This window comes from Pecten maximus, chromosome 16 (assembly GCF_902652985.1).
Source record: "Pecten maximus chromosome 16, xPecMax1.1, whole genome shotgun sequence".
Taxonomy (NCBI): Eukaryota; Metazoa; Mollusca; class Bivalvia; order Pectinida; family Pectinidae; genus Pecten; species Pecten maximus.
This window is the reverse complement of record NC_047030.1, coordinates 6,040,312-6,067,325: the sequence shown is the minus strand read 5'-3', so window position 1 is coordinate 6,067,325 and position 27,014 is coordinate 6,040,312. Positions and strand designations below refer to the sequence as shown.

Here is a 27,014-nt window from a genome sequence, read left to right as displayed (position 1 = left end):
TGTACATTGAAACTACATACAATAGAAAGATATTTATTTTCCCCTTCATTTTGCCAAATATCTACAATATTCACCCAGGTTTCTCTGTTATAGCATGCTGCTTAATTGACAAGTTTTGTTTAGCACGCCATATTTGAGTTGACATGAAATTCGTGATATACTTTGCTTTCCATTAAGAAATCATGTGTACCTCAAAGAGGATATTTTCATTCTTTCTAGTACTGAAAGGATAAATAGTTAAAGATAAATAGTTAATCATTCACTAAGAAAAGAGGGGTGACAATTTTGTCCTTTCTGCAGCCAATCAGTGGTGGGGCTTATAATTTGGAAGAAGAAACTTCAAAATCAGCTGCATATTGTATTATGTTCAGAACATCCGATTTTTGGTGGGCTCAAAGAAAATTGGAGGGTCAAATTGGTAAGAAGTTGATTAAAGCTGAAAATGCCCCATGCGACCCTTTTTGGGCTCCACCAAGGCCACCAAAATATTAGCCTTAGTCTTATCATTGATTGGCCGTAGAAAGCCCCAAATTAGTATCCCCCTGCGTATGAAAAGAATCGGCACCTGATTTTGTCGTCATACGTCATACATTACCTACATGTTTACACAACGAATAATTATGACGTCGTCAGTAATAATGGTAACGTTGTAATATGTTGTGATGACATCCTTCACTTTGGGAAAAATCTTCAGCATATCATGCGAGTCAGATAGTTTGCTTGATATGTTTACATACCTAGGCTGTACCGAATACAAAGTACTGTGTTGGGGAAACTATCGATACATTCACAACGCAAAGAACATAGTTAGATGCCTAAAGATATAAATTAAGATAAACGATACACAATCGTTGCAAAAAATAACTGTATATTATATGTATGCTCTTTACTATAAAATATTTTCAAATCATACTATTCCACGAAAGTTTCTCATAATTCCATGATGAACCAAACTGAGATATGAAAACAAACGGAAGACCAAATAGTGTTTTAAAGTTTAAAGCTATTTTTATCTGTTTAATGTTTTGTTTTAAAACATCATAAAACACAGCATGATGTACATGTAGTAACTTAAAGAAGAATTCGGAAAAAAACTAAATAAAAAACCAAATCTCTGCGGTGTGGCCTGGTTCTGCTTTGAAAGCAATGTGAATGTCGATCGTAGTGTAAACATAACCAAGTAAATGAATTAAAGCATGCCGATAATCTTTACCTTAGAATATAAACTTGATTCTTTTGAGGGGTTGGAAATGGGGGTTGGGGTAGTGGGATGTTCAAACAGCAGTAATTAATCATAAAAACATCAATTGACGTGTCATATTTATTGTTTTGTAAACATATAGACACTGGAACTGCATTATTGTTTTTTCAATTTAAAAAGAAATGGTTGAATAAATTATGAGGTTGATGCTTCTCCACTTCTACATATTAACACTTGTACAGATCCACTTAACGTTTCCCGACTTCCATTCTTGATTTCTGCACTTTTGACCTTTTATTTCCATAACATCACAAACGAGTCCTAGACGAACATAAGGACTGTATGATGCACAGCACACACAGACAAGAAGTCTCGGTGAAGCAAACAGTCAGATATGACTCTGAGATGTGATATAAGTATTGCACAACATATGAATATTTTTTTTTTCATGATTTCTTAAAGAACCTTAAGTAGTTTGGGCTTTAACAATATTTCAACTTCAGGCTTGTGGCTTTGCTGTCGCGCTCGGATCGCTTGTTCTCTTTTCGACTGCAGCTAATATTTCATGTATCTGAAACACGTAAAAATGATGTACATTATGATAATGTGAAACAAGGAAATGAAAATGTAAAAAGATACGCCTTATAGCTAATATATGCCCATATCTATAGCTGACTAATATCTTCCCATATCTATAGCTGACTAATATCTTCCCATATCTATAGCTGACTAATATCTACCGATTTTTATAGCTGACTAATTTCTACCCCTTTTAATAGCCGGCAAATATATATATCCTATTATATAGCTGATTAATATATATCCCGTTATATAGCTGAATAATTTACCTACCTCTTTTAATAGCTGACTAATATGTATCATATTATATAGCTGATTGATATATATATATCCCATTATTTAACTAATATCTACCCCTTTTAATAGCTGACTAATGTATGCCCCTTTCTATAGCTAACTAATATCTACTCATTTTTATAGCTGACTAATATCTACCGATTTCTATAGCTGACTAACATCTACCGATTTCTATAGCTGGCTAATATCTACCGATTTCTATAGCTGACTAATATCTACCGATTTCTATAGCTGACTAATATTAACCGATTTTTATAGTTGATTAATATCTATCGATTCCTACGACTGAACAATATCTACCCATTCCTACAACTGACAACTACCTTCCCATTCCTACAACTGACCAATATCTACCCATTCCTACAACTGACAACTACCTTCCCATTCCTACAACTGACCAATATCTACCCGTTCCTACAACTGACCAATATCTACCCATTCCTACAACTGACCAATATGTACCCGTTCCTACGACTGACCAATATGTACCCATTCCTACAACTGACCAATATGTACCCGTTCCTACGACTGACCAATATCTACCCATTCCTACAACTGACCAATATCTACCCGTTCCTACAACTGACCAATATCTACCCATTCCTACGACTGACCAATATCTACCCATTCCTACGACTGACCAATATGTACCCGTTCCTACAACTGACCAATACCTACCCATTCCTACAACTGACCAATATCTACCCATTCCTACAATCGACTAATATCTACCCATTCCTACGACTGACCAATATCTACCCATTCCTACGACTGACCAATATGTACCCGTTCCTACAACTGACCAATACCTACCCATTCCTACAACTGACCAATATCTACCCATTCCTACAACTGACCAATATCTACCCATTCCTACAACTGACTAATATCTACCCATTCCTACAACTGACCAATATCTACCCATTCCTACAACTGACCAGTATCTACCCATTCCTACAACTGACCAATATCTACCCATTCCTAAAACTGACCAATATCTACCCATTCCTACAACTGACCAATACCTACCCATTCCTACAACTGACCAATATCTACCCATTCCTACAACTGACCAATATCTACCCATTCCTACAACTGACTAATATCTACCCATTCCTACGACTGACCAATACCTACCCATTCCTACGACTGACCAATATCTACCCATTCCTACAACTGACCAATACCTACCCATTCCTACAACTGACCAATATGTACCCATTCCTACAACTGACCAATATGTACCCGTTCCTACAACTGACTAATATCTACCCATTCCTACGACTGACCAATATCTACTCATTCCTACAACTGACCAATATGTACCCGTTCCTTCAACTGACTAATATGTACCCGTTCCTACAACTGACCAATACCTACCCATTCCTACAACTGACTATTCTCTACCCATTCCTACAAATGACAACTATCTTCCAATTCCTACAACTGTCAAAAAATGAGGATAAAAGTCTTGGAGTACATTGATGTCCTCGCTCATAGAACTGTATAATCAATAATAATTATAGAAATATTCAACCCAGAATTACGTACACGTTGAGTAAAGTTTGTTATCACAAGTTTTAATATAGGTCTTTATAAACCAGGTACATTAAGCATAAATGAGGCCGAGTAACAAAGAAGTACTATGTTGGTGTAGCAATGTTACATGGAATGTTAACGAACCAAAGCAATGCTTGTTTGTTCATTGCAGCATTCTTCTCCTTCAAATAAACATGGGTTTGATAGATCAGATGTTTACCAACTTACCCAACGGAAGAGGGAACATGCCGCCTTACTAACATTGCGGATTTGATCCTCTGAGATACCATCAATGTAACCACGTGCCTTCGCAGCCACCTCAGGAGGAATAGAACCGACATCTATTTTTGCTAAACTTTGCAAAAATGTGGAGTCACCCAATGCTCTTTTAACATATCTGTAATCCTACAAATATATTAGAAACGAAATCATCGTTATTTTAATGGTGAACATCAAGGCATTGCTACATTTCTTCTGATTTTGATCAACATCTTTTTTATGTTGCAATTACGATACACAAAATAGAGGATGTAAACTATTTCGATATATTAAGGATATTTGATGAAGTAAATCACTGTTAAGTAATGGAAAGAGAGGTAGACCTACCCCAAGATTTAATTCAATCAGTATGGATATTGAATATTATATAAATGTTAAGACGGGTATCATCTACAGACAAATACAGATACGTAGACCAGTATTTGTAATATAAGAACGATCTTTCACATTTACAACTTTGAATTTCGCACATGATAGATAATGTGAGTATTTCTGTACTATAAAGAAATCAAAAGTTAAGAGTTATGACAGCTGTTTTCAAATTATGCTAACAATTCTGATTGAATATAAACAGCATGAGTATTTTACCTGGCTTATCAGCGACACAGGTGATCTGCCCTAGGTAATATAATCTGCATTGTTAGCTTAATATAATTTAAAATTTCTATGATTGGAAAACGTATTATATCTAAAATTGTTTCAAAATAATTATCTCTTGTTGTTTGCAACAATTAAAATAAATTTACAACTCAAAAGACAGAGAAAAATAGTTAGTTAGGTTAATGCTAACACGAGTTGTAGTGTTAAGTACGGTTCCGGTCAGTGCCGATAACATGCAGAATAATTCAGATTCTACTGAATCAATATGTACTACTTGGTTTTCATACCTCTGCGTTTTCCTCCCCAAGCAGTGTCACTGTAGCTGTAAGGACCTGTTTGACGTGTTGCGGAGGATTACTGAGAGACTTCAGCTCAGTAACATCGCCTTTGCTTACCATGCTCAATACTTTTGGTTTGTATAGTTGACAAATTTCAAATGTTACCTGACTTGTTCACATACACTAGCGTAACACGTAGACATCCATGTATGTGTATATGATCTCTATATACACACTCACTATATGGGAAGCCCAAAGTATTAAGAAATAGACCGACCGATTAGACTATCCACTGTGTCGTAGTTGCCTGGATATTTAAAAACATAACACTTAAGCCGACCTATTACCTGACCTTAAACAGGCCCCACAAAACGTTATATCAATTCGGTAAATGTGATGTATGTGTACCTTATGATAATATAACATCTAATATAGGCTACGTCATTGGAAATGCCTAGGAAATTTGTCTCGAAACTACCTTCAGCTATACCACGGAAATTCCAGACAACGAAGCCCCTACTCTGTTATTCATTGTAAGATGGTAATATTGCGTGTACCCGCAAATAATGGGAAACGTATGTAAGGGTTGAAATGGTCGAACTCTGGAAAATGTTTTAGTGCATCTTGAATGGAAGCTCCGTATACCTGCTTAGCAACATGGAATTGATTTTGTGTACGATAAACATGTAGTGTAAAGCCTCACCTGCTATCTTAAGAGTATCTGAAGTTTAAAAATATAATCATTAAACTGTAGAAATGCTACCGTTAATACACATGAGACACCGACGGACATTTTTCATTAAATCATAGAATACGGTCACTTATTTGTTGTCGGATGTATCATATGAGGTAGCGTTTCTGTCCTTTATTATTGTTGATTGTTATTTACAGTAGTCAATACTACAAATTGATCTCAAAGAAAAAAGAAGACACAAAATATCAATACCTATGCTTACGAATAAATGATATACTCAAAATACTTTGATTCTAATTGAGATTTCACCATTTCCTCAAGATGTATCGTTATTTCTTATAGATATATGTTTAATACGGGGGTATGTTAACAAGGGTATACACCTTTGATTGACTACTGTATACCTGGTATTTTTCGCCCCAGGTTATTTTCGCCCTTGAGCAACACAAAAGATATTCGCCCCGTTTTAATTTCGCCCTGAATTACTTTTAAGAAATGTATTTTCCTCGTTCACAATCGGAAAATTCTGTTCGGAATTCTCGATGCAATTGCACTCGGAACACTGGGGATTTATCGAGTTCCCCAATTTTCTTTTCTTCGCATATCTCGCTGAGGTGTGAAATGTAATCAGGTGTGAAATTTACAACGTTTACCTGTGTTCAGATTTACTTAAGCCTATATTGATTCAAATAGTATTAGGTATGCATGGTCGATTTTAAGCAAACGCGATGAGTGGTAAGTTCACCGTGCCGTGACTAATTACAAGTCTATAGCTACTGACCAGTGTTTTCTTTTGTTCATTTGTCATTGATTGAAGCCACAAGCGACGGTGAAGTCATACAATCAGCCTTCACAATGGCAGAGACCTATTTGTGTGCATAATTTTAAAACATGTTTGGATTTTAAAAGTTACTTAGTATTTAAAGCTTTTGTTTGAAATGAAATATACTAAACCTAGTACGCTGTCTTAGCCGATATTTTCGATTTAACTCCACGTGATATCGCAAATTTACAAGGCCTATATTTAGATCTAGATTTTATTTCACATGCACAGATTGGAATAAAACAATTACCTATTTTATAAACTAAGTGTAAATATATAACACGTGTTGCCTGTAATTGTATAGGATATAACACACTTGGAAAGTACGAGGGTATGTTTTGGATTCGACTACAAGTAGCCTATGTACGATAACTTGTAAATCCTGCAATTGAGCTTGATAAATAATTGATACCACCAGGCTTCTCGGAAAGTCGATATTAACCAGTTGACCATCTTTGGCATGATACTTTATATAGATAAATTATTATGGCTACAACAATAATTCCGGTCATGGAGGTTAACATGGATTCGAACATATACGACATAAGATGCAATTGCAGAGAGGAAACAGTAACAACCAATAATTGGACGTCTATAAACATCAAATCAGTCAATCATAATATGTGTCGTCGGCTTAATTTAAACTTGAACAATGATAACATGTAGACCGAAAAAACTGCATGTTTTTATCTGTGTATTGACGTAAATTTCATTTTGTAGACACCAAGCCTGTATGTTTTTATCTGTGTTTTGACGTAAATCTCATTTTGTAGACCCCAAAACTGTATGCTTTTATTCTGTGTTTTGACGTAAATCTCATTTTGAAGACCCATAAACTGTATGTTTTTATCTGTGTATTGACGTAAATTTCATTTTGTAGACACCAAGCCTGTATGTTTTTATCTGTGTTTTGACGTAAATCTCATTTTGTAGACACCAAGCCTGTATGTTTTTATCTTTGAATAGACGTAAATTTCATTTTGAAGACCCCAAACCTATGTTTTTATCTTTGTATTGACGTAAATTTCATTTTGTAGACCCCAAAACTGTATATGTTTATTTGTGTATTGAATTAAGTCTCATAGTAGGCTATGTGTTAAAGCTGGTATTTGCGTAATTAAAAAATACAAGATGACAAATGACATAAATACGAAGGTTTCAATACGGATGCTGCATAATGCCTTGCGCAATATATTTGATAGATACCTCACATTGCATGTCATATGTCTTTTTATTGCCTAAAACGTATGTCTACCTGCATATACACCACATTCAAAAACCATTAACTACTTCACTATTTGCTCTATAGAATATTGAACTTGAACACATGTCCATTTCCGTTACGGAAATGTTTCATGTGCCCTTTTCCCCGAGATGAACATTGCAAAAAATGTTCTTGTATTTAATGTGAATTCAGAGCAGAATTACTAGTATAGTAATTTGCAAGTTGTCTTTGAGTTATCGTTGAAAGATGATTGTTAAGGGGATACGACACGGTCAAGAAATAATGACCCGTGTTTTTTTTTAGTGGAGTTAATATTTTTTTGTTTGGAAATGTATTGAGATAATAGGCACCTATTGATTGTTCTCGTTCGTCGTTTATGGATGCATCGTCTCGGTATTATAAACACAATCACTTTCCCCTTTATCACCAGATGTAAAAGTCTTAAAGGACACTACAAGGAATTACTGGATTTGTAATCTTGTCCGTAAATGTTTTCGAATGGAGTTCATGCGATAAGATAATCATCCCAGTGTAATATTTGCCTTTGCTTGTCCTCTATTTTCATATGGAAATACAGTATGCATTCCATGTTTTTAATCTGAATGGCACGATTCAGCATATAACATGTTACAAATGTTTTGGATTTTTTTGAAGGCCGATATTGAAAGCTGCTTATATCTTTAGTGTCTCCTTTAATCAACTACATTTTTACATGTATCGAACAGAAACTCAGATGTGTCAAGCTATCTACTACTGAATTATTATATCTGTAGACACCCGTTTATTCCTAATCAGATTCCTTCTCAAACCAAATATTTTATTTGGTTCTGAAGACCAAATATACAGCAATATCGATGACCTTTGATCTACCTTCAAAATAACTTCATCTCAATTATCATAACACTGAGACGATGCACTTAACAACGAACAATGAATAGGTCCCTATTATTTCAATTTAATTGTCTAATTTCAACAAAAATATCAAAACATTATAAGAATACACACGTCAGTTTAAACAATCATCCATTAACTTTTTGAAATCGTGAAAGTGATTGATTTTTTTTATCGACAGCATATTTTGTTGATAAGATCTTCCAACAGACTATTGACATATCCAAACTATATCTCTCTTTTGGTTGCCTTTTTTGTTTGAATGCAGAGCTGACTATATCGATGAGACTACTAGAACCAATGCCAAGTCCTTCAATCTCACCTATAGGTATATTGACGGTGAGTAATCTTTGAATAACAAACACTTTATTTTCCATGTCGTTCAGTTATAACCTGTATCATTTGAAATCAAGGACACTACAGACTCTTTAACACCAGCCACCTGTCTTTACTAAAAACGAAACCAGGATCGACAGCTTCAAACTAAGCTATGTGATAAGCGTTAAGATTTCAAATTCCTAATTTTCCATTTTAGATAGCAACACCCCTGCATACCCTACCTACGGTGTTTACATCTGATTAGTCCTGAACTTCAAATAAAGAATCATCATTGTGATTACATGTAAGTGTTAAGACATGTCCTGTTTGACATAGAATTTCCCATCAGCGATTATGATGGACAGGGGCGCAACCACTACCGAATTTGCATGTTATTAACCCGACGTCACAGTGTTCGACTTACTGAAATCTAACCATTTTCAAATGTTCTATGAAGCCAAACGACAATTCTACTGCATGATATATTGCATTGTATGCTAGTATGCTAAATAAACAAATGTGTCTTTTAATTAAGATTATTCCAATTGAGATATGTTGAACGGTTTTCCGACACTCAAAATTATACAGAGCTATTTTTTGAGCGTTTTTATGCCCGTTGATATGACTGTTGTTACCACTCTAGATCAAACTCTTATTTTATATTGTGAACCTGGAATTGACCTATATTTGTATGGTGGGTGTTGTTGATGACATAGAAGACGCTTTCTCTTCCGGAACACCTGGTCTTTCTCCTTGGATTTTTTTTCAAGAATATTCCTTAAAATCTACAATCTTATCAACAATAAACCCCCTTCCAATCGATATGAGTCTAAATATGGTTTCGTTATTATGTTGATGTTCTTTATTGTTTTTAAAATAAATTATAGCATCAGGTACATGGACGTATACGTGTTTCCACATTGCTGCCTTGATAACGATAATAAAACGTGACCAGGTGTAAATGGAAAAGGTCGGTTGACATATAACATTTGTTTATACTCTAATCTGGAAGTTATTTGATAAATTGTTATTGACTGTTGGTGATAGGATGTATCTGTCCAAATATCTCACAAAAAAGGAACACGGTATTAAATTTCGAGTTGTTTATTCAATGCTATTAATAAATCTAAATATGTGGTGACAAAAATACCAGGTGCCACAAGCGGCTACCTTGGGCAGAACGCTGAAATGTTTGGCATATTCAGAAGTGAAATTGTCCTCGTATGCAAATCAAATGTTCATGGATTTGAAATGATGACGTATATGCTGGATGAACAAGATGAATCAGTTCAGCTTTACAAAAGCTTGTTAGGAGTCAAGTTTTATACCAGGTAGCAGCCCCTCATTCTCCTTTAGATACTTGACAGTATTTTGGTAAAGGCCCTTTATCAATCCACCTTGGCCGTACAGTATACGTATACATCAGTCGATTTGGTCCACCTAGGTTTTATTCAGGTTTCCTGTCCTCTCCCCCACACGGGATAGTACATCTTGTAACTGAAACATAATTATAATAATAATCTGAATTAAATAATCGACGAATTGGGGTAATCATTCTAACAGAGCCGGGTTTTCCTTCCCCCATACAACTCATCAATACCGGAAATGACGTCATAACAGGAATTTAATTTATATGTGTCATAGTAACAATTACATAGGTCAAGACTTACCCCGGACATTTTTATCGGTATTATATCTACTATTATCAAAAGCATGAATGTTGAACATTTATCAAATTTCGCGCGGTTGACTTAAAAGGATTACCGCCAAATAGTTTGACTCCACAATCTGTTGAAGACAACCGTTAAACATTAAAATTGCAGGAAGTCAATGGTCGTCTTTATATTTGATTAATTATCTACGAGATGTAAAGTACAGCATGATTGCAAATTTTTTAATAGTAAGGTGATGTCATTATTACAAGCAAGTTCTTATTTTTAGAACGTAGACTAACCTGCATTTGACCAAAGAATTGATTCGCGAGTGTTATCAATGAGGCCGACACACAAGTCTTATAACCCATATAGGTTTTCAATTGTCTTCATAGTAACGCACTTTTCCTATTTGTTTGTTCACTAATGTATGTCATATTAATCTATTTATAATGTCACGCTATTGTGGTGTTGATGAGTTTGCCTTCGAATTTAATTAATTTACAGATGAACAAATAAGTGCGTCCAATACTTATGCCTTGTTGTTTATTTTCTATAAATCTCCTGATATTTCAATATATACTGAAACGAAAAAGAAACGCAACATGGAAAATTGTGATTAATTTTGTATTAAATATACATATCTGTATAAAAATCGCGGAAATAAACATGCACCCTGCCTAACACCCATACCAATCTTCAAAATCACCCAAGTGTGACTAGAGACCTATGCACTTCCGGCGCGGTAAAAACATCAAAAACCGTGCCTGTACAAACATATGCGTTCTTTTTTCATTCAAACCAGTATCAATTCATCACTAACATTGAGCCACATCATCGCCAATACTTTTGCAAACAATAATTCCTTTTACAATTATGCCACGGTTATCAAAGGTTGATAGAGGACGTGCTATAGCGATGCTTCTGGCAGGGAACACGCAACTTCACGTCGCTCGACAATTCAGAGTTCACAAATCGACTATTAGTCGATTAGTTTCACGTCTTAACGCAACAGGAAGAGTCGATGACCAGCCGAGATCAGGACGTCCACGCGTAACGTCGCGACGTCAAGACCGGGTTCTTAGGTTGGCACACCTGCGTAACAGGAGATTAACGGCCGCTGAAACGACAAGGAATACGATTGGTAATCATAACCGTCGAATTCATCCCCAAACAGTGATCAACAGACTGCGTGAGGCTAATTTGCGTGCAAGGCGACAGTACGTTGGTTTACCACTAACACCGCAACGTCGAGCACGTCGTATGCAATGGGCAACGGCACATATGCCCAGACGTTTTCCTATGAGACGTTGGAGGTCTATGCTCTTCACCGATGAATCTCGATTCACGTTATTTCGAGCAGATGGCCGTCAACGTGTGTACCGGCGTCGAGGCGAACGTTTTGCTGACGCCTGTGTTTTGGAACACGACCGATTTGGGGGTGGATCAGTTATGGTTTGGGCGGGAATCTCCCATGGTTTGAAGACGCCTTTGGTGATAGTCAATGGGAATTTAACGGCCGTACGCTATCGGGATGAGATCCTTAGGCCCCATGTTGTGCCGTTTGTTAGGCAGCATCATCTAACCTTTCAGCAAGATAACGCGAGACCACACGTTGCAAGAGTCTGTAGAGACTTTCTTGCGACACAGAACATTGTTCCTATAGATTGGCCTCCATATAGCCCCGACCTGTCCCCAATCGAGCATTTGTGGGATGAATTAGACAGAAGAATTCGAAATCGCCGTAACCCCCCAAATACCCTCCCTCAGTTAGCAAATGCACTCGTCCAAGAATGGAATAACATTCCAATACGGAAAGTCAATGCCCTGATGAACTCAATGCAACAAAGAATTAGAGATGTGATAACTGTTCGAGGAGGACACACACGATATTAGGGCACGGTTTCAAAACTGCTGCCATTTCAACTTGGATTCACGTAGGGTACTACCAATCATGACCTTCTAGCAAAGTGACCTGTTCTTAAAAATCTCTAAACATTTAAAGGATGTTACATCAATATTCAATATTAACTATTACATATGAAATTTAAACATAATGCTCACAAGTATTATTTTATTAAACCTACAATTTGAAGTTGCGTTTCTTTTTCGTTTCAGTATATATACAGTTGTATATATTTAAGCATTTTTTCATTTTCCTTAGGGTATGAAAAAAAAACCCAAACAGTACAAACACTGGGCAAACAATTATATAGAAATGAAACATGTATATATACATACCCAGGAAAAGATACCGCAGGCAGCCAAACTAACTTTTTGAACATTTTCTATTGTTATTCCGTCAACAAGTCCTTGTGCTTTCACAACTTCCTCCATAGGGATAGTGCCGACATCTAGTGTCGAAAGTCTTTCTATCATAGAGTTGTCATATGATCTCTGCGATAATACTTTTTGAGCTGTTTTATACTCCTACAACAGAATTAGAAGGGACTGATATCAAACGATATTTACTATTTCAAGACCTTTTGGCGAGTTCTCTTGCAGCGCTGTTGAAAACACATACATTTGTATATGCATCAAAGCTACTTTAAAGGTCAAGGCACAAAACGCAAGTATGACAGGGATATGGTTATCTGTCAATTTAAGTCGAATTTATTTAACAGATATAACTGATAGACGTTAAACTATGGCCATAAGTCAATGCTATTGTAACTAATGATTATAATATATCATTCAGAGGAAGCTGTGAATACATATTCTTAATTTCATTCAACTTTATTCAAAGTATGGCGGTAATATACCTTACTCTCGGTAGTATGTAATTAACAGTTTAAACAATGAAGTTAAGGAAAATAGAAATAAGTTGAATTTCCCATAGGTTCATATACTCTAATAGACCTTAATTATATTCGATGTAAATAAAGTAATTAACTTTTAGTTTGTTTATAGAGGTATGAACGCTATGGTATATGCAGTAATTCACTTTTAGTGTGATTATGGAGGTATGAACGCTATGGTATATTATGGAGGTATGAACGCTATGGTATATAACAGTCAAGAAAGTGCTGTAAATGTCTTGAAAATATTTGATACTGACGTGTTTAACAATCGTTGTAGCTTTACTTGTTAGTGTGACTTACATATATTTATATACAACTTTAGAAAGTAGCTTTGATATAAAGAAATCCTCGTTGAAATTTCATTCAGGCTATTTATCGTATGGTATATTGCAAGTGCTCACGTATATATATTTTACTTTGTTTTATATGTACATACGATTGATTGATATACTACTAGTATATTAAAAGTATATATATATACTTACCCTTGGATTAGGTTCCCCTATCAATATCATTACAGCTGCCAGTACATCTTTAATGATCTGCGGAGGAGCAGCTAGAGATTTCAGCTCACCAAGTTCCTGTTGTGTTACTTTAGCCATGTTTAGAGTGTTCTGTATATTTGAAACACGTTCCTCTACAGTACCAGACGTATAGTTAGGGCTGTGATCAAAACGTTAATATAACCGGTACGGAATTCCAATGTGTGTAGCTCTGTTACTTAAAAACAATCTAAAAATGATCCCCTTGTGGGCATTACCTTTACAAAGACCTGCTATATTGGACCACGATACCATATTCATTACAGGGACGTCGAAGTTTAGGTAGATTTGTAATATATCCTTTTGAATAGTGTAAGAATTGAACAAAAAGTGATCACTGCTTGCGAACTTCACTACACAATGGTCTCGATATCATGTTCATTTACAAGACATTATATAAAGGTATTTGAAATGTTAAATTAATACTCACCGGTATATATCACCTTGTTATTGTATTTTTGCAACGCTGATCACGGATAGGACATATCTGTCCATGTAAGATTAACAGGACGAGTCGGGTAACATGTCACAGGTCAATGTTAGAAAAGTGGTGATATGGTATATAATTTTGTACGTGATGACAATTTAAAAAAGGATGTTATTCCGTGATTATCTAAAACATAAACGTCGTTTTTGAAATATTTAAGGACAAAATCATATAATATTGTTGACAATAATGTGTAGATGATATCGTCCGATATCTGTATTCCACAAGCATTAACACTCTAAACGATATTAACCAATCATGGTGAGAAGCTGATAAGATTGTACCAGGTTGGTATAACACTATAATAACCGAATCAAAGGTCCCAGATTTTTTTTATTAGATAGAAAACTTCTTTCCAATAGGGAGAAATCGTTAAATGTATATACTGATAATAGGATTTATATTTGGGTTTTTAACATCTCAACAAATATGACGTCATAAAAGTAAAAAATGGCTCAGTGAGGAACGTCTGACTATATCTTTGATTTAATGAATAATGAAATCTGTCTTATCTTGGAATGAGTGGAGGAAATCATAACCCTTGGCCAAGTAGATTTCCCTTAAATCTTTGGACCAAATAGGGCATACTGAAACAATACAAATGAAATTAGCTTATGATGATTAGTAAGCATCGGCCTTGATATTCAAAATCCGGGTACTGATTTTATCACGGTCATGTCTCAACAAAATAAGTCCAGTGTAGGGACGACGTGCGTTTAACATGTAACAGACTGTTTAGACAGACTCATGTCGGTACAAAAAATAACAAAAAAAAAAAAAAAAAACATGAAAAAAAAAAAAAAAAAAAAATAAAAAGACTTTTTCTACTGCGAGTTTTTGCTGGTTCGGCCGTTTTCGGGCACGATCGAACTTTGACCCAGTTTTATTTAAAATTGATAACACTGATAAAGAGCAAGTTTTGATAACCATACTAGTCGTAGGGACTCCTGGGGAGATCTTCCGATAATTTGTGCATTCGCCAAAATCAAGAGAATCGGCGTACTAACAATTACTTTCTTATAATGGAATTTCCGTGGCTCATCAGAAGGAATACCAAGAAAGATGTTCACGAATATATCCACGACGCAACAACAGGATATCCGTTAAAGTAATCAACTGATACCTATGAAATATAAACATACCTTTGTATCTGTGTCTATATATAGTAATGACCCGGTGTGTTCACTTGCATTAGGATCATCGGTATTGGGCGACTCCATTGTGTCTTGAGGTATGCCGACATGGTTATTGTGTACTCACCTTTAAAATATTATTCTTTAAATGCATTGGGTATGATTCATTCTACAGAATATACATAATAAAGAAAATACTGAATTTAATATCAAGTTATACATTGCCTTCATATGCTGACATATCAATAAAAAATAACACTAATGCTGTTGTGGATCATTATTTCTACTAATTATTACCTTGATATAATTAAATTGATTTTTGTTATTCAGAAATTCTAAGAAGATTAAACTAAAGAATCACCCATTACCCCCTATAATGGGTTGGACTTGTCCGTAATGGATATGTTATCGTAGTCCAATATAGCAGGTCTTTGTAGACGTAAATGCCCACTAGGGGATCGATTTGATTGTTTATAAGTAACATAGCTACACTCACATTGGAATTCCCTTTTAACAGACCCGTTATATATTAAAAGTTTTAATTCTAGATGGAAAACACGTCTATTACTTTATAGGACTCAGCTTGGTGAATAGGTCACAACAAAGTATACGTAGGTAAACAAAAACACTCTCAACATGGCTGAAGTTTCACCACAGGACATACGTGTGCTGAAATGTCTGGCTGCTCCTCCACAGTTGGTCAAAGATACACTAGCAGCTGTAATGATACTAATAGGGGAGCCTAATCCACGGGTTAGTATATATACATAAGTAGATTATTTGATTATTTGTGAATACACATGTACATTTGTAACACCACATATGGTATCCGCACACATTTTCAATGTACCATGATATAAATTATATGAATGAATACTCTTAATTTCCTGCAGAGATATTTCTGTTGTAGAAGCTACTTTCCAAAGTTGTTTATATGTAAATCGCAATTCAAATCAAAGCTCCAGTGGCTACGCTTCAAAAAAAAAAAAAAAAAAAAAAAATTCTCCACTATCTTAATGTAAATCTTTCTCTACTTTCTTTAATGCAAGGCACATTTATGCCTAAAACATTCTGGTTTTAATGAGATTAAGGAACGCTTACATATTCTACTTTCAAGACCACGAGACATGTTGAAGTTTGCTTCAATTCCATGCCATTTCCCAATACTAATTGAGAGATTTATTTATGTTTTCATCCGCTTACGGTGATATGAAGTATAATTGATGTGATACACACATGTTCTATGAAGCGAACACGCGCAGCATTTAGTACCTGTAAACCGTCGCGTTTATACTACCGCTGGCAAAGTAACAAATTAATTACTATATATACATTGTATATTGGATTATATCACATTCAATTATAACCCTTTTTAAGTTGTGATGGAAGGTTCAAAGTATTGTTTTTAATTTTTAAGCAATAGAATAGTTTAATTGATAATTTATCCAGAAGTTATAGGATTTATGTCTGTGTCCGTCATTGATTGAATGAAATGGTGAATAAGGAAACATTATCCGCCATTCACTTAATTTCAGCCATTGATCGATATTCTAGGGGATAAAATGTTCCATTTGACTATAGATCAATGAAAGTCATGACTAGTTCGTATGTACATTTTTATTAATCAATCCTACTTACACATGACAAATTAAACCCCTAAAGTACTTGATTACTTCCCCTAAAATGTTTAAATGCCCACACGGATTCCTACATGGTTTTAATTAAGTCGCCAAGAAATTTTGATATAATCATGGAGTACTGGTCTCATTCACTTCTAATTTTGTTGTAGGATTACAAAACTGCTCTAAGAGCACTATCTAACAAATCTGACAAGTCACTGAATCATAGACTGTCGTCACTAGATGTCGACACTATCGCTATGGAGGACGCTGTGAAAGCACGAGGACTTGTTAACGGAATAACAAAAGAAAGAATTCGAAGTGTCTGTGCAGCTGCTAGCGGCATCTTTTGTTGGGTATGTATATATATGTGGGATATACGTTACATTCTGGCGTTAAATGATCAAACACTCGATAAAGTGACATGACAGACAAACATATAAATTATTGAAAAAGATATAATCAACCAGACAACACCTTATGACATGAATCTATTCCATGTCATTTTCCTCATTCATTCTAATTATTGTTTATTTGTTTCAGGTACAGACTGTGCTATCCCGGGTAGAGGAGAGGAAAGGAAGCCTAAGTACAGACAAGGTAGACCTAACCAACTGATCTTAATACTTATACTATCAAGTATTTTACAGAAAGACTATCTATGCAATATTGAAAAAGGCCAAAGAAACCTGCGCCCTTTTCATTCTTTCACAGTTGTCCAAATTTCAAGGGATAGCACGCCTGTTCGTCCGAATTGGAAGGAATTGTCACATATTTTGTACGTCCGAATTGACAGGAACTCTCAAAGACATTATACGTCCGAACTGGAAGGAACTGTCAAAGGTGTTTTACGTCCGAATTGGAAAAAACTCTCAAAGACGTTTTTCGTCCGAACTGGAAGGAACTGTCAAAGATGTTCTACGTTCGAAATGGAAGGAACTGTCAAAGATGTTATATGTCCGAATTTGAAGGAACTGTCAAATATGTTAAATGATGAAACAATTGAGCGTTAAATAGATTGACAAAACTGCGGACCAAACGATATTAACTGATAAGATACTAAATTATTTAAACCATTGGGAATGTAGTATGATGCTTTGAGGATCGTTAAAATGATACGGTTTAAGTGGAACAAATATTAAACTTTAAAGGAAATATCCACTTGTGTGTTTCGTAAAAGTCTTTAAGTTTGGGGAGAAGCGCGTTATCATTTCCCGTCGTGGGGTTGTGCTGTAATGCTAAATTACAGATAGATAGCATGGGAATAGTTCTCGAGCCGATTCATATCGGTTTTTTTTTTATTTTGTTTAAAAATAAGCACTGTCCTAATTTACAAAACAAATTGTGGTATGCGTTTCTTTGTTTTTAATAATAAAACAATTACGAATATGCACTTAATATTCTTGATATTAAATTCAACATCAAAACTGGTTTTGCATCTCCCCAGCCATTGGTATTCTTGGTTCGTATTTCTAGTTATAGTAGCCTTCTCATACATGATCTATACTTTAGACGCATGGAAACACTGACGAGTCCTTAAGGGACGAAAAAGTTAAATATGCTAATGTGCTCATCTCCTGTGTGACTTTTGTTCAATCTTTATAATACTTCCTCTTTGTTATCGAAACTTTGTTCTGACCATTTTGTTTATTTTCATAATTTTACTTTGGAACTCACGGCTTCCTTGATTGGCCATAGGAATACGATTTAGCTGTTTTTTATATTGATATTTATTACTTAGAAAAACAGTATATATTACTTCATCATACATATTCAGGCCTGGACACCATTATATATAATTGTTGTTGTCTTGGTAACGTTTTCCTAAAGACCAATGATCAATGAGCGGGCTGAAGTTAGTAGCGGATTCGTTATTCGTTATCGGGGATTCGAATAACAAATCCGCTGCGATTCAGTTTTTTTTTGTTTAAATGATATTTCATTTTATTGACGTTTGGATTCAAATAACGAATCTGGCAGCGGATTCATTATTCGAATCCCCAATAACGAATAACGAATCCGCTGCTAACTGCAGCCCGCTTGATCAATGCCTTTTTTCACATAAACGACTGTGATGTGAATGGGACAAATAAACATAAAAAAAATGTTCAAATGAAGGAATTGTAGATACGTCCAAAACAATGAGAATATTTTCACTGCAACGGAAACGTGTGAAGCGATGACCAATCTAAACAAGCTAAACTGATTTCGTCAATAACTTTTTACACATAAACGACTTGCGTTAAATATGAAATGATGAAATTATTAGGAGATAACTAGTTCCATCGAAATTAATGGAAAAATGCGATTCCGCCATTTTATATCTTGAAATATGAACTACAAATGTACATAATCGGCAAAATAAGATTATTTCAACGTGAAAACCAAACCATTATTCTAAATAGCGGACTTAAATTAGCATATTACATAGTAAAAGATATCAATTAAGATCAAGTCGATTTGTAAGGTACATTACCAAAATTGTGCCGTATATGCGAAAAAAGCAAGATCAAATAAAAAAAAGATAAGTTTCTTCTTAGGTATATTTATGTGAACTTTCTGTTAACAGATACAAATATCTAATATAATGATTATGGACCTTTGTTTCGGTCAGTATGGTGTTTTACCGACCTTCTAGAAGCAAGCCGGGTCAATATTTCATATTCTGCCAGGTTGTATAAACCACATTAACCTCACTAGAATTCCATAATGGATAAATAACGGCAGTTGAAACTGACGCAGATTTGACCATTGGTTTTAAAATGTATTTGTAACTGAATTAAATCAACAAATAGTTAAATGGCGCAACACTGACCACGTGGAAGTGATAGTGAAAGTGAAAGTGAAAGTAGGTCGTGACAAGATAATTTCCCGTTCTCTTTAAAGAATAATGACACCGATGCGATTTATAAAGAGGACATTTAATACAACGTATAATCAAAACGATAATTAAAAAAAAAAAAAAAAAAATGTGTAAACATGAAAAGTTCATGGATTTATAGCAACAGCGCTTATGGCAACAAGATGAATCGGTTGAGCAAATAGATGAGCCATTGTATTTGTTGTTCGATATCGGGTAGTGATCATCTAGTTAAATACTGGACAGTTATCGGTGTACATCAGGTTTTTATGTCGTCCTTCGCTGTACTTAGGCTCCCTGTCCTCTTCTCTACACTGGATAGCACTTCCTGTACCTGGAACATATAAACAATAAACAATATGAAAATCCGATAGAGATAGATGTTTTCCCCATTGTTTAACGCCCGGATTATACTTATTAACAACGTAACAATAACGATGTCCCGTGCACAATAACTGTTACTTATATCCAGGCATTCTCTTATCCAGGTACAAGTGTAGTTCACTTGAAGTATACATACCCAGTTAAAGATGCCGCACGTGGCTGAGCTGACACTACGAACTTTTCCTACTGTTATGTCCCCAAGAAGACATCGTGCTTCCTCAGCCTCTTCTTTAGAGATAGCATCAACATTTACAGCCGACAGTTTTTGTTTCAGTGAGTTAATATTGGCCAATGCTTTTTTAGCTGTCTTAAAATCCTACAACAAAAAATTAAGGTAAACGTGATCAAACTATTTACTTTTTACATGAAAAACGAAAAAAACCAGTGGATGTGATCAAAGGCAAAATTTTCCAGATCGGCAAAAAGGCTCATTCAGTAAATAAAATAAGATAAAATGTGGATGCAATCAAAAGCAGAGTAAGTCTGAATGTCTGAAGAATTTCCAGACTTCGGGGAGAGTGTTCTTTGAACAGATGAACAAGTTCTAAAATAGAATAAGACATATATGTGTTCAAAACATATACAGTATTTCCAGATCTCTAGGAGAGTCCTCTATTAACAGTTTAAAGACAGACGATACAATTTCTACAAAGGGCCTGTTTCCAAAATGGCCCCTTCTCTGATTCAAATTTCCTGTTGGTGGTGCATTGCCCATGCCGTTGTGGTCACAAATCTATAAAGTATAAAGATTTAGGTCACTTGGTTTGTTTTTTATGGCTCCTCAAAGTTGTACCTTTCAGAAGCTGTCTAAGTGTTGATAAAATGTGCATGTTATGTAAAATATTAATGAAAATCTAATCAAGTGATGGTCACCGTAAAGAATACATTCATGGCATGATTGTGACAAAAATCATGTTTCCATCGCGCCATTTGGCTGTTTTATGGAAGAAACAATCTCAAAAATTCCATTTTCGATGATAACATTTTAGACACAAAAACTGTGTTTTTTTAGAGAATACACCCTTTTATGGGCGTTGGATGCAAACCAATTTTTATCCTATTAAACAGTACGTAATATGCTATTGATGAGAGGAAACATCATCAACATGTAAGTGGTGGAACATTTTCAAATCTTGGGTTGAATTAGCCTATGGTTGAATTGCCGATTTTCGACTTTCTTTAGATAATTAACAAAAACACGAGAGTATTTGCTCGGTATGTTGAGAATATGTACACAGATATGAAAAAAAGTTGGAGAAACACTTTTTCGTAAAAAAAAAATTCAAGATGGCTACTTCACAAGTCCCCGTGACAATACTTAGTAGTACTTAGTAGTTTGGTACAATTATGCGAAAATGTGTGATAAATAACGAACAACTAATTACACAAAATAACAAGACAATATAATAAATCACATTCAATACTTCCAAGAAGCGCAGAATTGATTGATTACTTAGAACAAAATAAAGTATTTCATATGGATAATCTATCTATTCGATGTGGCGTGGTCGGCAGGCACAAAGAAAGTGAGACAAGTCAGGGTCCCAACCCTGACAGAGCCACAACGCTTTGGAGATGGGAAATTAAACAAGGAAAGTGAGACAAGAATAGCAAGCGTCGATTCAATGATTCCGTAAACGTATAGACAAAGACAAGAAGATACGGATAAATGTACAAGGCCACACGATCAGAAAATTCAAAAGAGGACAACTTGAGATAGAACAGTTTTCATGTATCAGGGTGTCCTCAGTGTAAATCTTTATATCGATACTGTTTATTTAGTCGTTAGATATCATAAAACTGTCATGAAAATATCCGCTCTGATATTCAATATAAAATTTTGTATATAATAAGCTATATAATAGGGTTTCAGACAAGGTTGTTACTCATTTCCCCTTTTCTTTCAATTTACAACCACATTCAGGCGGCGATATGAGAACGTTCAACCACATGGAATTAGCTGATTTTTGGTACACATATGAAACAAGTAAAGCTCTATCCGATTGTGTGATGGAAATTTGCATCCAAAACTATATAACGGGAGAAAATTGCAATTTTATGGCATTTTTCTTCATAATTGTGTCTCTGCAAGTGCATTTTCATCCGAGAAAATTTTTGTTTTATGTTTTATGAATAAACACGATGTTTTGGAAATATCTATCAAAAGAAATTTATACTATGTTGCGAATTACAATTTCGAGATAACCTTCTTTTATTTACGACCTTATGTCTTTGATGCTCAAAATGACAACTTTATAAAAATACATTTTCACTGACATTATGAAATCTGGGTGTCGGAAAGGTGTAAAATTATTCTTCGGAAAAGAAAAAAACTGTAGTTGAGCTAGATAAGAAATTATACGGGGGCAGGCTCCTATAGAGAATTAACATTACTGGAAACAGGCCCTTTCTTAAATCCCTTTTCTATATTTATTTGGAATTTTGCATGCCTTAATATAATCATATTGGCCCAATAAGTATTATTTCTATTAATTTTCAAAAGCTAAAGCGATGATATGCTCATATTGTGTTATATTATAAACTTTAAATAGAATACACTTTGCATCAAATACACCTATTGCATATCTATTTGTATAGGTATTTAAACAACTCTGGAAACGGGATCAGTATTTCGGTGTAAAAACATACCAACTTCGAACAGATAAACTTTCCATTTCATATATAGAAGTAATGTTGAATTTCATCCGTTTTTCATTATGTAAAGGATTGCCTTCCGTTTCCGGTTAGATATTTTGAGGTCTTTTGCCGCTCCTCGAGGCGTCTCCCTGCCAAGTTGGCGTTTCTAGTAGTTGCGTCTTAATTAATTATATATCTAACAAAAACAGTTGTCTACGCACATAAATTTATTTACTTCTTTGGACATTTCAATGACACACACTACAATAATATTGGGAGTACGGCTCTTGGGAATATAAATATATTTGGTCGAAAATGCGTCCTGCACTAACTGGCGTAATATTGGCGTTCGCGGGCGTTACGCCGGCGTTAATAACAGTGCCAATTGATATTGCTATAAAATGTAATACGCAACTCAGTGAGGAGGTACCAACATCGCCGTTGTCGTCTGTCTGCCCTCGCCCGTCCCGCAGTACCGTCACCGGCGCCCTGGCAACCTTCCGCCAAATCGCGGCGTCCGCGTCACCCCTTACGCCCACAATTTCCCAGCGTCCGCGCCAAACCCACGTTCTGCTGTTAGCGGCGATCCCAGACTTCTAGCGATGGTAGCATTCCCCTCACTGAGTTACAAGATGCTCTGTCATTATACCAATCTTCACCATTTGGAACGTCTGTCCAGTTCAACCCCAGCAGAAGAGAGAGGGACCCGTATTACTGGTACCCCGACCTTATATACCCGAGTGTAACCTGACCAATAAGGTCGTACTCCCGTATAACTCCACAGGTATGCTACACATGGTTACATTGCACGTGCTTCGTCAGTGAATCTAATTCAGTCTACAATACAATACGACACGCACAGATGACTACAGGTAAATCCTGCACGAGTAAGGAACAATTATCAAGTGTACAGGATAACGACATAAATACAATTAAGCAATAGATACTGTAAATAAAACAAATTATATTACAAAACATTACAATTACATAGACATATTTAAAGTCGTAATGCTGGAGAAAACTGTAGGCATAAACACATGTAATCGTCGTGAAACTGGTGAAATATTTACAAATTAACACATGTCATCGTCGAGAAACTGGAGAAAGCTTTAGACACCAACACATGTAATCTTCGTGAAACTGGTAAAAGTTTGAGACATAAACACCGTGTAGTCGCCGTAATGGCCGTGAAACTGGAGAAAACCTTAGACATTAACAGATTTAATCGCCATGAAACTGATGAAAGTATTAACCATTAACACATGTATTCGCCGTAAAACTGGTGAACTATTTTTTTAGATAAACCATTTTCCATCCAGGAGATTTAAATATAAGCGTGACGTACAGACATGGATCTGATAATGTATTTCTCATTGTGTGCTATATTATATATGTAGTGAATATACTTATATATATGAGTAATATGTACTTATATAGGTATACTTACCCGTGGATTAGGCTCCCTTAACAGTATCATTGCAGCAGCTAGTGTATCTTTCACAATCTGCGGAGGAGCTGACAGAGATTTCAGCTCACTGATGTCGTTTGCATTTAGATTAGCCATGTTTAAAGCGTTTTGAAAATGTGCTGTATTTAAACTGACCTGTTCACCAAACACGTTTTATTGAGAAGCAGACGGAATTTAAAATCTATAAATATATAACCGGTCTGTGAGGTACGGAATTCCCTTTGTGTATTTGCGTAGCTATGCTACTTAATGAGGGTTAACTATTCAGTTCAGGCGAGTCTAAATCCATATAGGTAGTAAATGAATATTAACTAACTACAGAATAACTTCTTACATGATCTAAGTAAATATTCAATCAAACACATTTATGAAAGAAATAGTGTCAAACGTGATCATTCCAATTAGATTTCATCAAATATGCTACAAACTCTCTCATTAATCTGTTAATTCATAGTAAAATGTCTACCTAAGAAATATGCAACATCTTAGTAAATTTAAATAGTATCTACGCGGCCCGTAGATTGGATTATATTTATGTATTTAGAGTATGGTAATTAAAATGACGCAGATGAAAGTACATTTAAGTAACATCGATTAATGGTATATACACATAAAGCAGGAACCTGGCATACCCTGGGGACAAAATGGAACCATCCGATACCAACAATCCGAGTCACCGGTCATTGCTATATATAGACTGTGTCAACAATCCGAGTCACCGGTCATTGCCATATATAGACTGTCAATGTGTTAATATATGTAAGTGATATTGATTTTTAATGGATATTCTCCTGTTACGCTGTTAAATGTATTCCCGTGGAAATCTATCCGAAAACCCCGTCTGAAAAACCAAGGAAATCCCACTGATAGGATAATGCGCTCTTAGCTACATTGATTCTCTCTTTTGTGAAGTGTTTGATCAATTGTATGTGGAATATACTAGAATAGTAATAGATAACATGGAAACCACGTGAGAGCGTTTTCTGTTCTACGCCAGGTAAACAACATGTTTTACCTTTTAATATTACTGAATATTTTCACATTAAACACATTATTTACTTTTTATGTTGTATGTTTTTGTATGCTTGTATGGAACGATTTATATTGATACTAGCTTTAAATAGATTTGTTTACTATAGTTTGAGAAGATGATTTGTGGCGGATTTGAATGGATTTTTCATTATATAACAGTTGAACAACGTGGGACTAAAAAGTGAAATAGTCATACACATTAGAGTGCGAAAAATTTTGTTCACAGGGTGTATTACACAAAACACCACGTAAACATAGAGTTAACAGGAATTCATGATTTGCTTTAGCAAGTCTGGTAAACCGTTATTAGATTGATGTAAAAATCTTTAAATGTCTATATCAGTGTCTGTAAGTAGAACGTTGACGGGTTCCCCCTCTTCTCTTTCAAATGCCTTTTTGAAGTTTCTATATTTGAAGCCCATAAAACTATGCAAGTTGTGCTTTTAAAACAGCTTTATCTAAAGAATGAAAATCTAATCAAGTATGCAAATCAGTAGGTTGATCTGCTTCCTTCCCTAGGTATCAACACTTTAGCCACACCATAACCACCACTGACCAGTCCTTGAAGGACGAAACAGCTGTATGATGTCCCTACCATCACTGATGAGTCCTAGACGGACATAACAGCTGAATGATGTCCTTATCATCAATAACGAGTCCTAGTAGGATGAAAGAGCTGTCTGCTGCCCCTATCATCAGGGACGAGTCCTAGAAGGACGAAACAACTGATTGATATCCCTATCGTCTCGACCTAGAAAGACGAAACAGCTGTATGATATCCCTAGCATCGCCGACGAGTGCTAGAAGGATGAATCAGCTAAATGATTCCCCTACCATTACTGACGAGTCCTAGAAGGATGAATCAGCTAAATGATTCCTCTACCATTACTGACGAGTCCTAGAAGGATGAATCGGCTAAATGATTCCCCTACCATTACTGACGAGTCCTAGAAGGGTGAATCAGCTAAATGATTCCCCTACCATCACTGACGAGTCCTAGAAGGATGAATCAGCTAAATGATTCCCCTACCATCACTGACGAGTCCTAGAAGGATGAATCAGCTAAATGATTCCCCTACCATCACTGACGAGTCCTAGAAGGATGAATCAGCTAAATGATTCCCCTACCATCACTGATGAGTCCTAGAAGGATGAATCAGCTAAATGATTCCCCTACCATCACTGACGAGTCCTAGAAGGATGAATCAGCTAAATGATTCCCCTACCATCGTCGACGAGTGCTAGAAGGATGAATCAGCTAAATGATTCCCCTACCATCACTGACGAGTGCTAGAAGGATGAATCAGCTAAATGATTCCCCTACCATCACTGACGAGTCCTAGAAGGATGAATCAGCTAAATGATTCCCCTACCATCACTGACGAGTCCTAGAAGGATGAATCAGCTAAATGATTCCCCTACCATCACTGACGAGTCCTGGAAGGATGAATCAGCTAAATGATTCCCCTAGCATCACTGACGAGTCCTAGAAGGATGAATCAGCATCACTGACGAGTGCTAGAAGGATGAATCAGCTAAATTATTCCCCTACCATCACTGACGAGTGCTAGAAGGATGAATCAGCTAAATGATTCCCCTACCATCACTGACGAGTCCTAGAAGGATGAATCAGCTAAATGATTCCCCTACCATCACTGACGAGTGCTAGAAGGAT

The 27,014-nt window shown here is 35.6% G+C and overlaps 4 protein-coding genes across 4 annotated transcripts; 1 reads left to right on the top strand and 3 right to left on the bottom strand.

Moving 5' to 3' along the window:
* Positions 1–1,307: 1,307 nt before the first annotated feature.
* On the bottom strand, positions 1,308–5,200 carry LOC117344550 (dynein heavy chain 6, axonemal-like). The gene is made up of 3 exons (XM_033907327.1): positions 4,783–5,200; positions 3,845–4,021; positions 1,308–1,772 (listed from the first exon to the last, which is right to left on the bottom strand). Exons 1-3 carry the CDS (start codon positions 4,891–4,893, stop codon positions 1,701–1,703), a joined length of 360 nt encoding a protein of 119 aa, XP_033763218.1. The 5' UTR covers positions 4,894–5,200; the 3' UTR covers positions 1,308–1,700.
* Positions 5,201–9,810: 4,610 nt separating this feature from the next.
* On the bottom strand, positions 9,811–14,384 carry LOC117344549 (dynein heavy chain, cytoplasmic-like). Its single transcript, XM_033907326.1, has 3 exons — positions 13,663–14,384; positions 12,618–12,806; positions 9,811–10,221 (listed from the first exon to the last, which is right to left on the bottom strand). Exons 1-3 carry the CDS (start codon positions 13,777–13,779, stop codon positions 10,165–10,167), a joined length of 363 nt encoding a protein of 120 aa, XP_033763217.1. The 5' UTR covers positions 13,780–14,384; the 3' UTR covers positions 9,811–10,164.
* Positions 14,385–15,091: 707 nt separating this feature from the next.
* Positions 15,092–18,408, top strand: LOC117344546. Its single transcript, XM_033907324.1, has 3 exons — positions 15,092–16,092; positions 17,129–17,314; positions 17,502–18,408. The coding sequence occupies exons 1-3, from the start codon at positions 15,976–15,978 to the stop codon at positions 17,574–17,576; spliced, it is 378 nt and encodes a 125-aa protein (XP_033763215.1). The 5' UTR covers positions 15,092–15,975; the 3' UTR covers positions 17,577–18,408.
* Positions 18,409–19,480: 1,072 nt separating this feature from the next.
* LOC117344547 (dynein-1-beta heavy chain, flagellar inner arm I1 complex-like) lies at positions 19,481–24,533 on the bottom strand. The gene is made up of 3 exons (XM_033907325.1): positions 24,287–24,533; positions 20,339–20,518; positions 19,481–20,152 (listed from the first exon to the last, which is right to left on the bottom strand). Exons 1-3 carry the CDS (start codon positions 24,401–24,403, stop codon positions 20,078–20,080), a joined length of 372 nt encoding a protein of 123 aa, XP_033763216.1. The 5' UTR covers positions 24,404–24,533; the 3' UTR covers positions 19,481–20,077.
* Positions 24,534–27,014: the final 2,481 nt, after the last annotated feature.

Bases quoted from the DNA above. Each gene is read 5' to 3' on its own strand.
- LOC117344547 (XM_033907325.1), bottom strand. From the start codon at position 24,403: ATGGCTAATCTAAATGCAAACGACATCAGTGAGCTGAAATCTCTGTCA. The intron at 20,519-24,286 runs GTAAGTATACCT...TTTTTGTTGTAG, and splicing joins TAAGGGAGCCTAATCCACGG to GATTTTAAGACAGCTAAAAA. The intron at 20,153-20,338 runs GTATGTATACTT...TATATGTTCCAG, and splicing joins CGTGCGGCATCTTTAACTGG to GTACAGGAAGTGCTATCCAG.
- LOC117344549 (XM_033907326.1), bottom strand. From the start codon at position 13,779: ATGGCTAAAGTAACACAACAGGAACTTGGTGAGCTGAAATCTCTAGCT. The intron at 12,807-13,662 runs GTAAGTATATAT...ATTCTGTTGTAG, and splicing joins TAGGGGAACCTAATCCAAGG to GAGTATAAAACAGCTCAAAA. The intron at 10,222-12,617 runs GTATGTATATAT...ATTATGTTTCAG, and splicing joins CCTGCGGTATCTTTTCCTGG to TTACAAGATGTACTATCCCG.
- LOC117344546 (XM_033907324.1), top strand. From the start codon at position 15,976: ATGGCTGAAGTTTCACCACAGGACATACGTGTGCTGAAATGTCTGGCT. The intron at 16,093-17,128 runs GTTAGTATATAT...ATTTTGTTGTAG, and splicing joins TAGGGGAGCCTAATCCACGG to GATTACAAAACTGCTCTAAG. The intron at 17,315-17,501 runs GTATGTATATAT...TATTTGTTTCAG, and splicing joins CTAGCGGCATCTTTTGTTGG to GTACAGACTGTGCTATCCCG.
- LOC117344550 (XM_033907327.1), bottom strand. From the start codon at position 4,893: ATGGTAAGCAAAGGCGATGTTACTGAGCTGAAGTCTCTCAGTAATCCT. The intron at 4,022-4,782 runs GTATGAAAACCA...ATATATTTGTAG, and splicing joins TTGGGGAGGAAAACGCAGAG to GATTACAGATATGTTAAAAG. The intron at 1,773-3,844 runs GTAAGTTGGTAA...TACGTGTTTCAG, and splicing joins CATGTTCCCTCTTCCGTTGG to ATACATGAAATATTAGCTGC.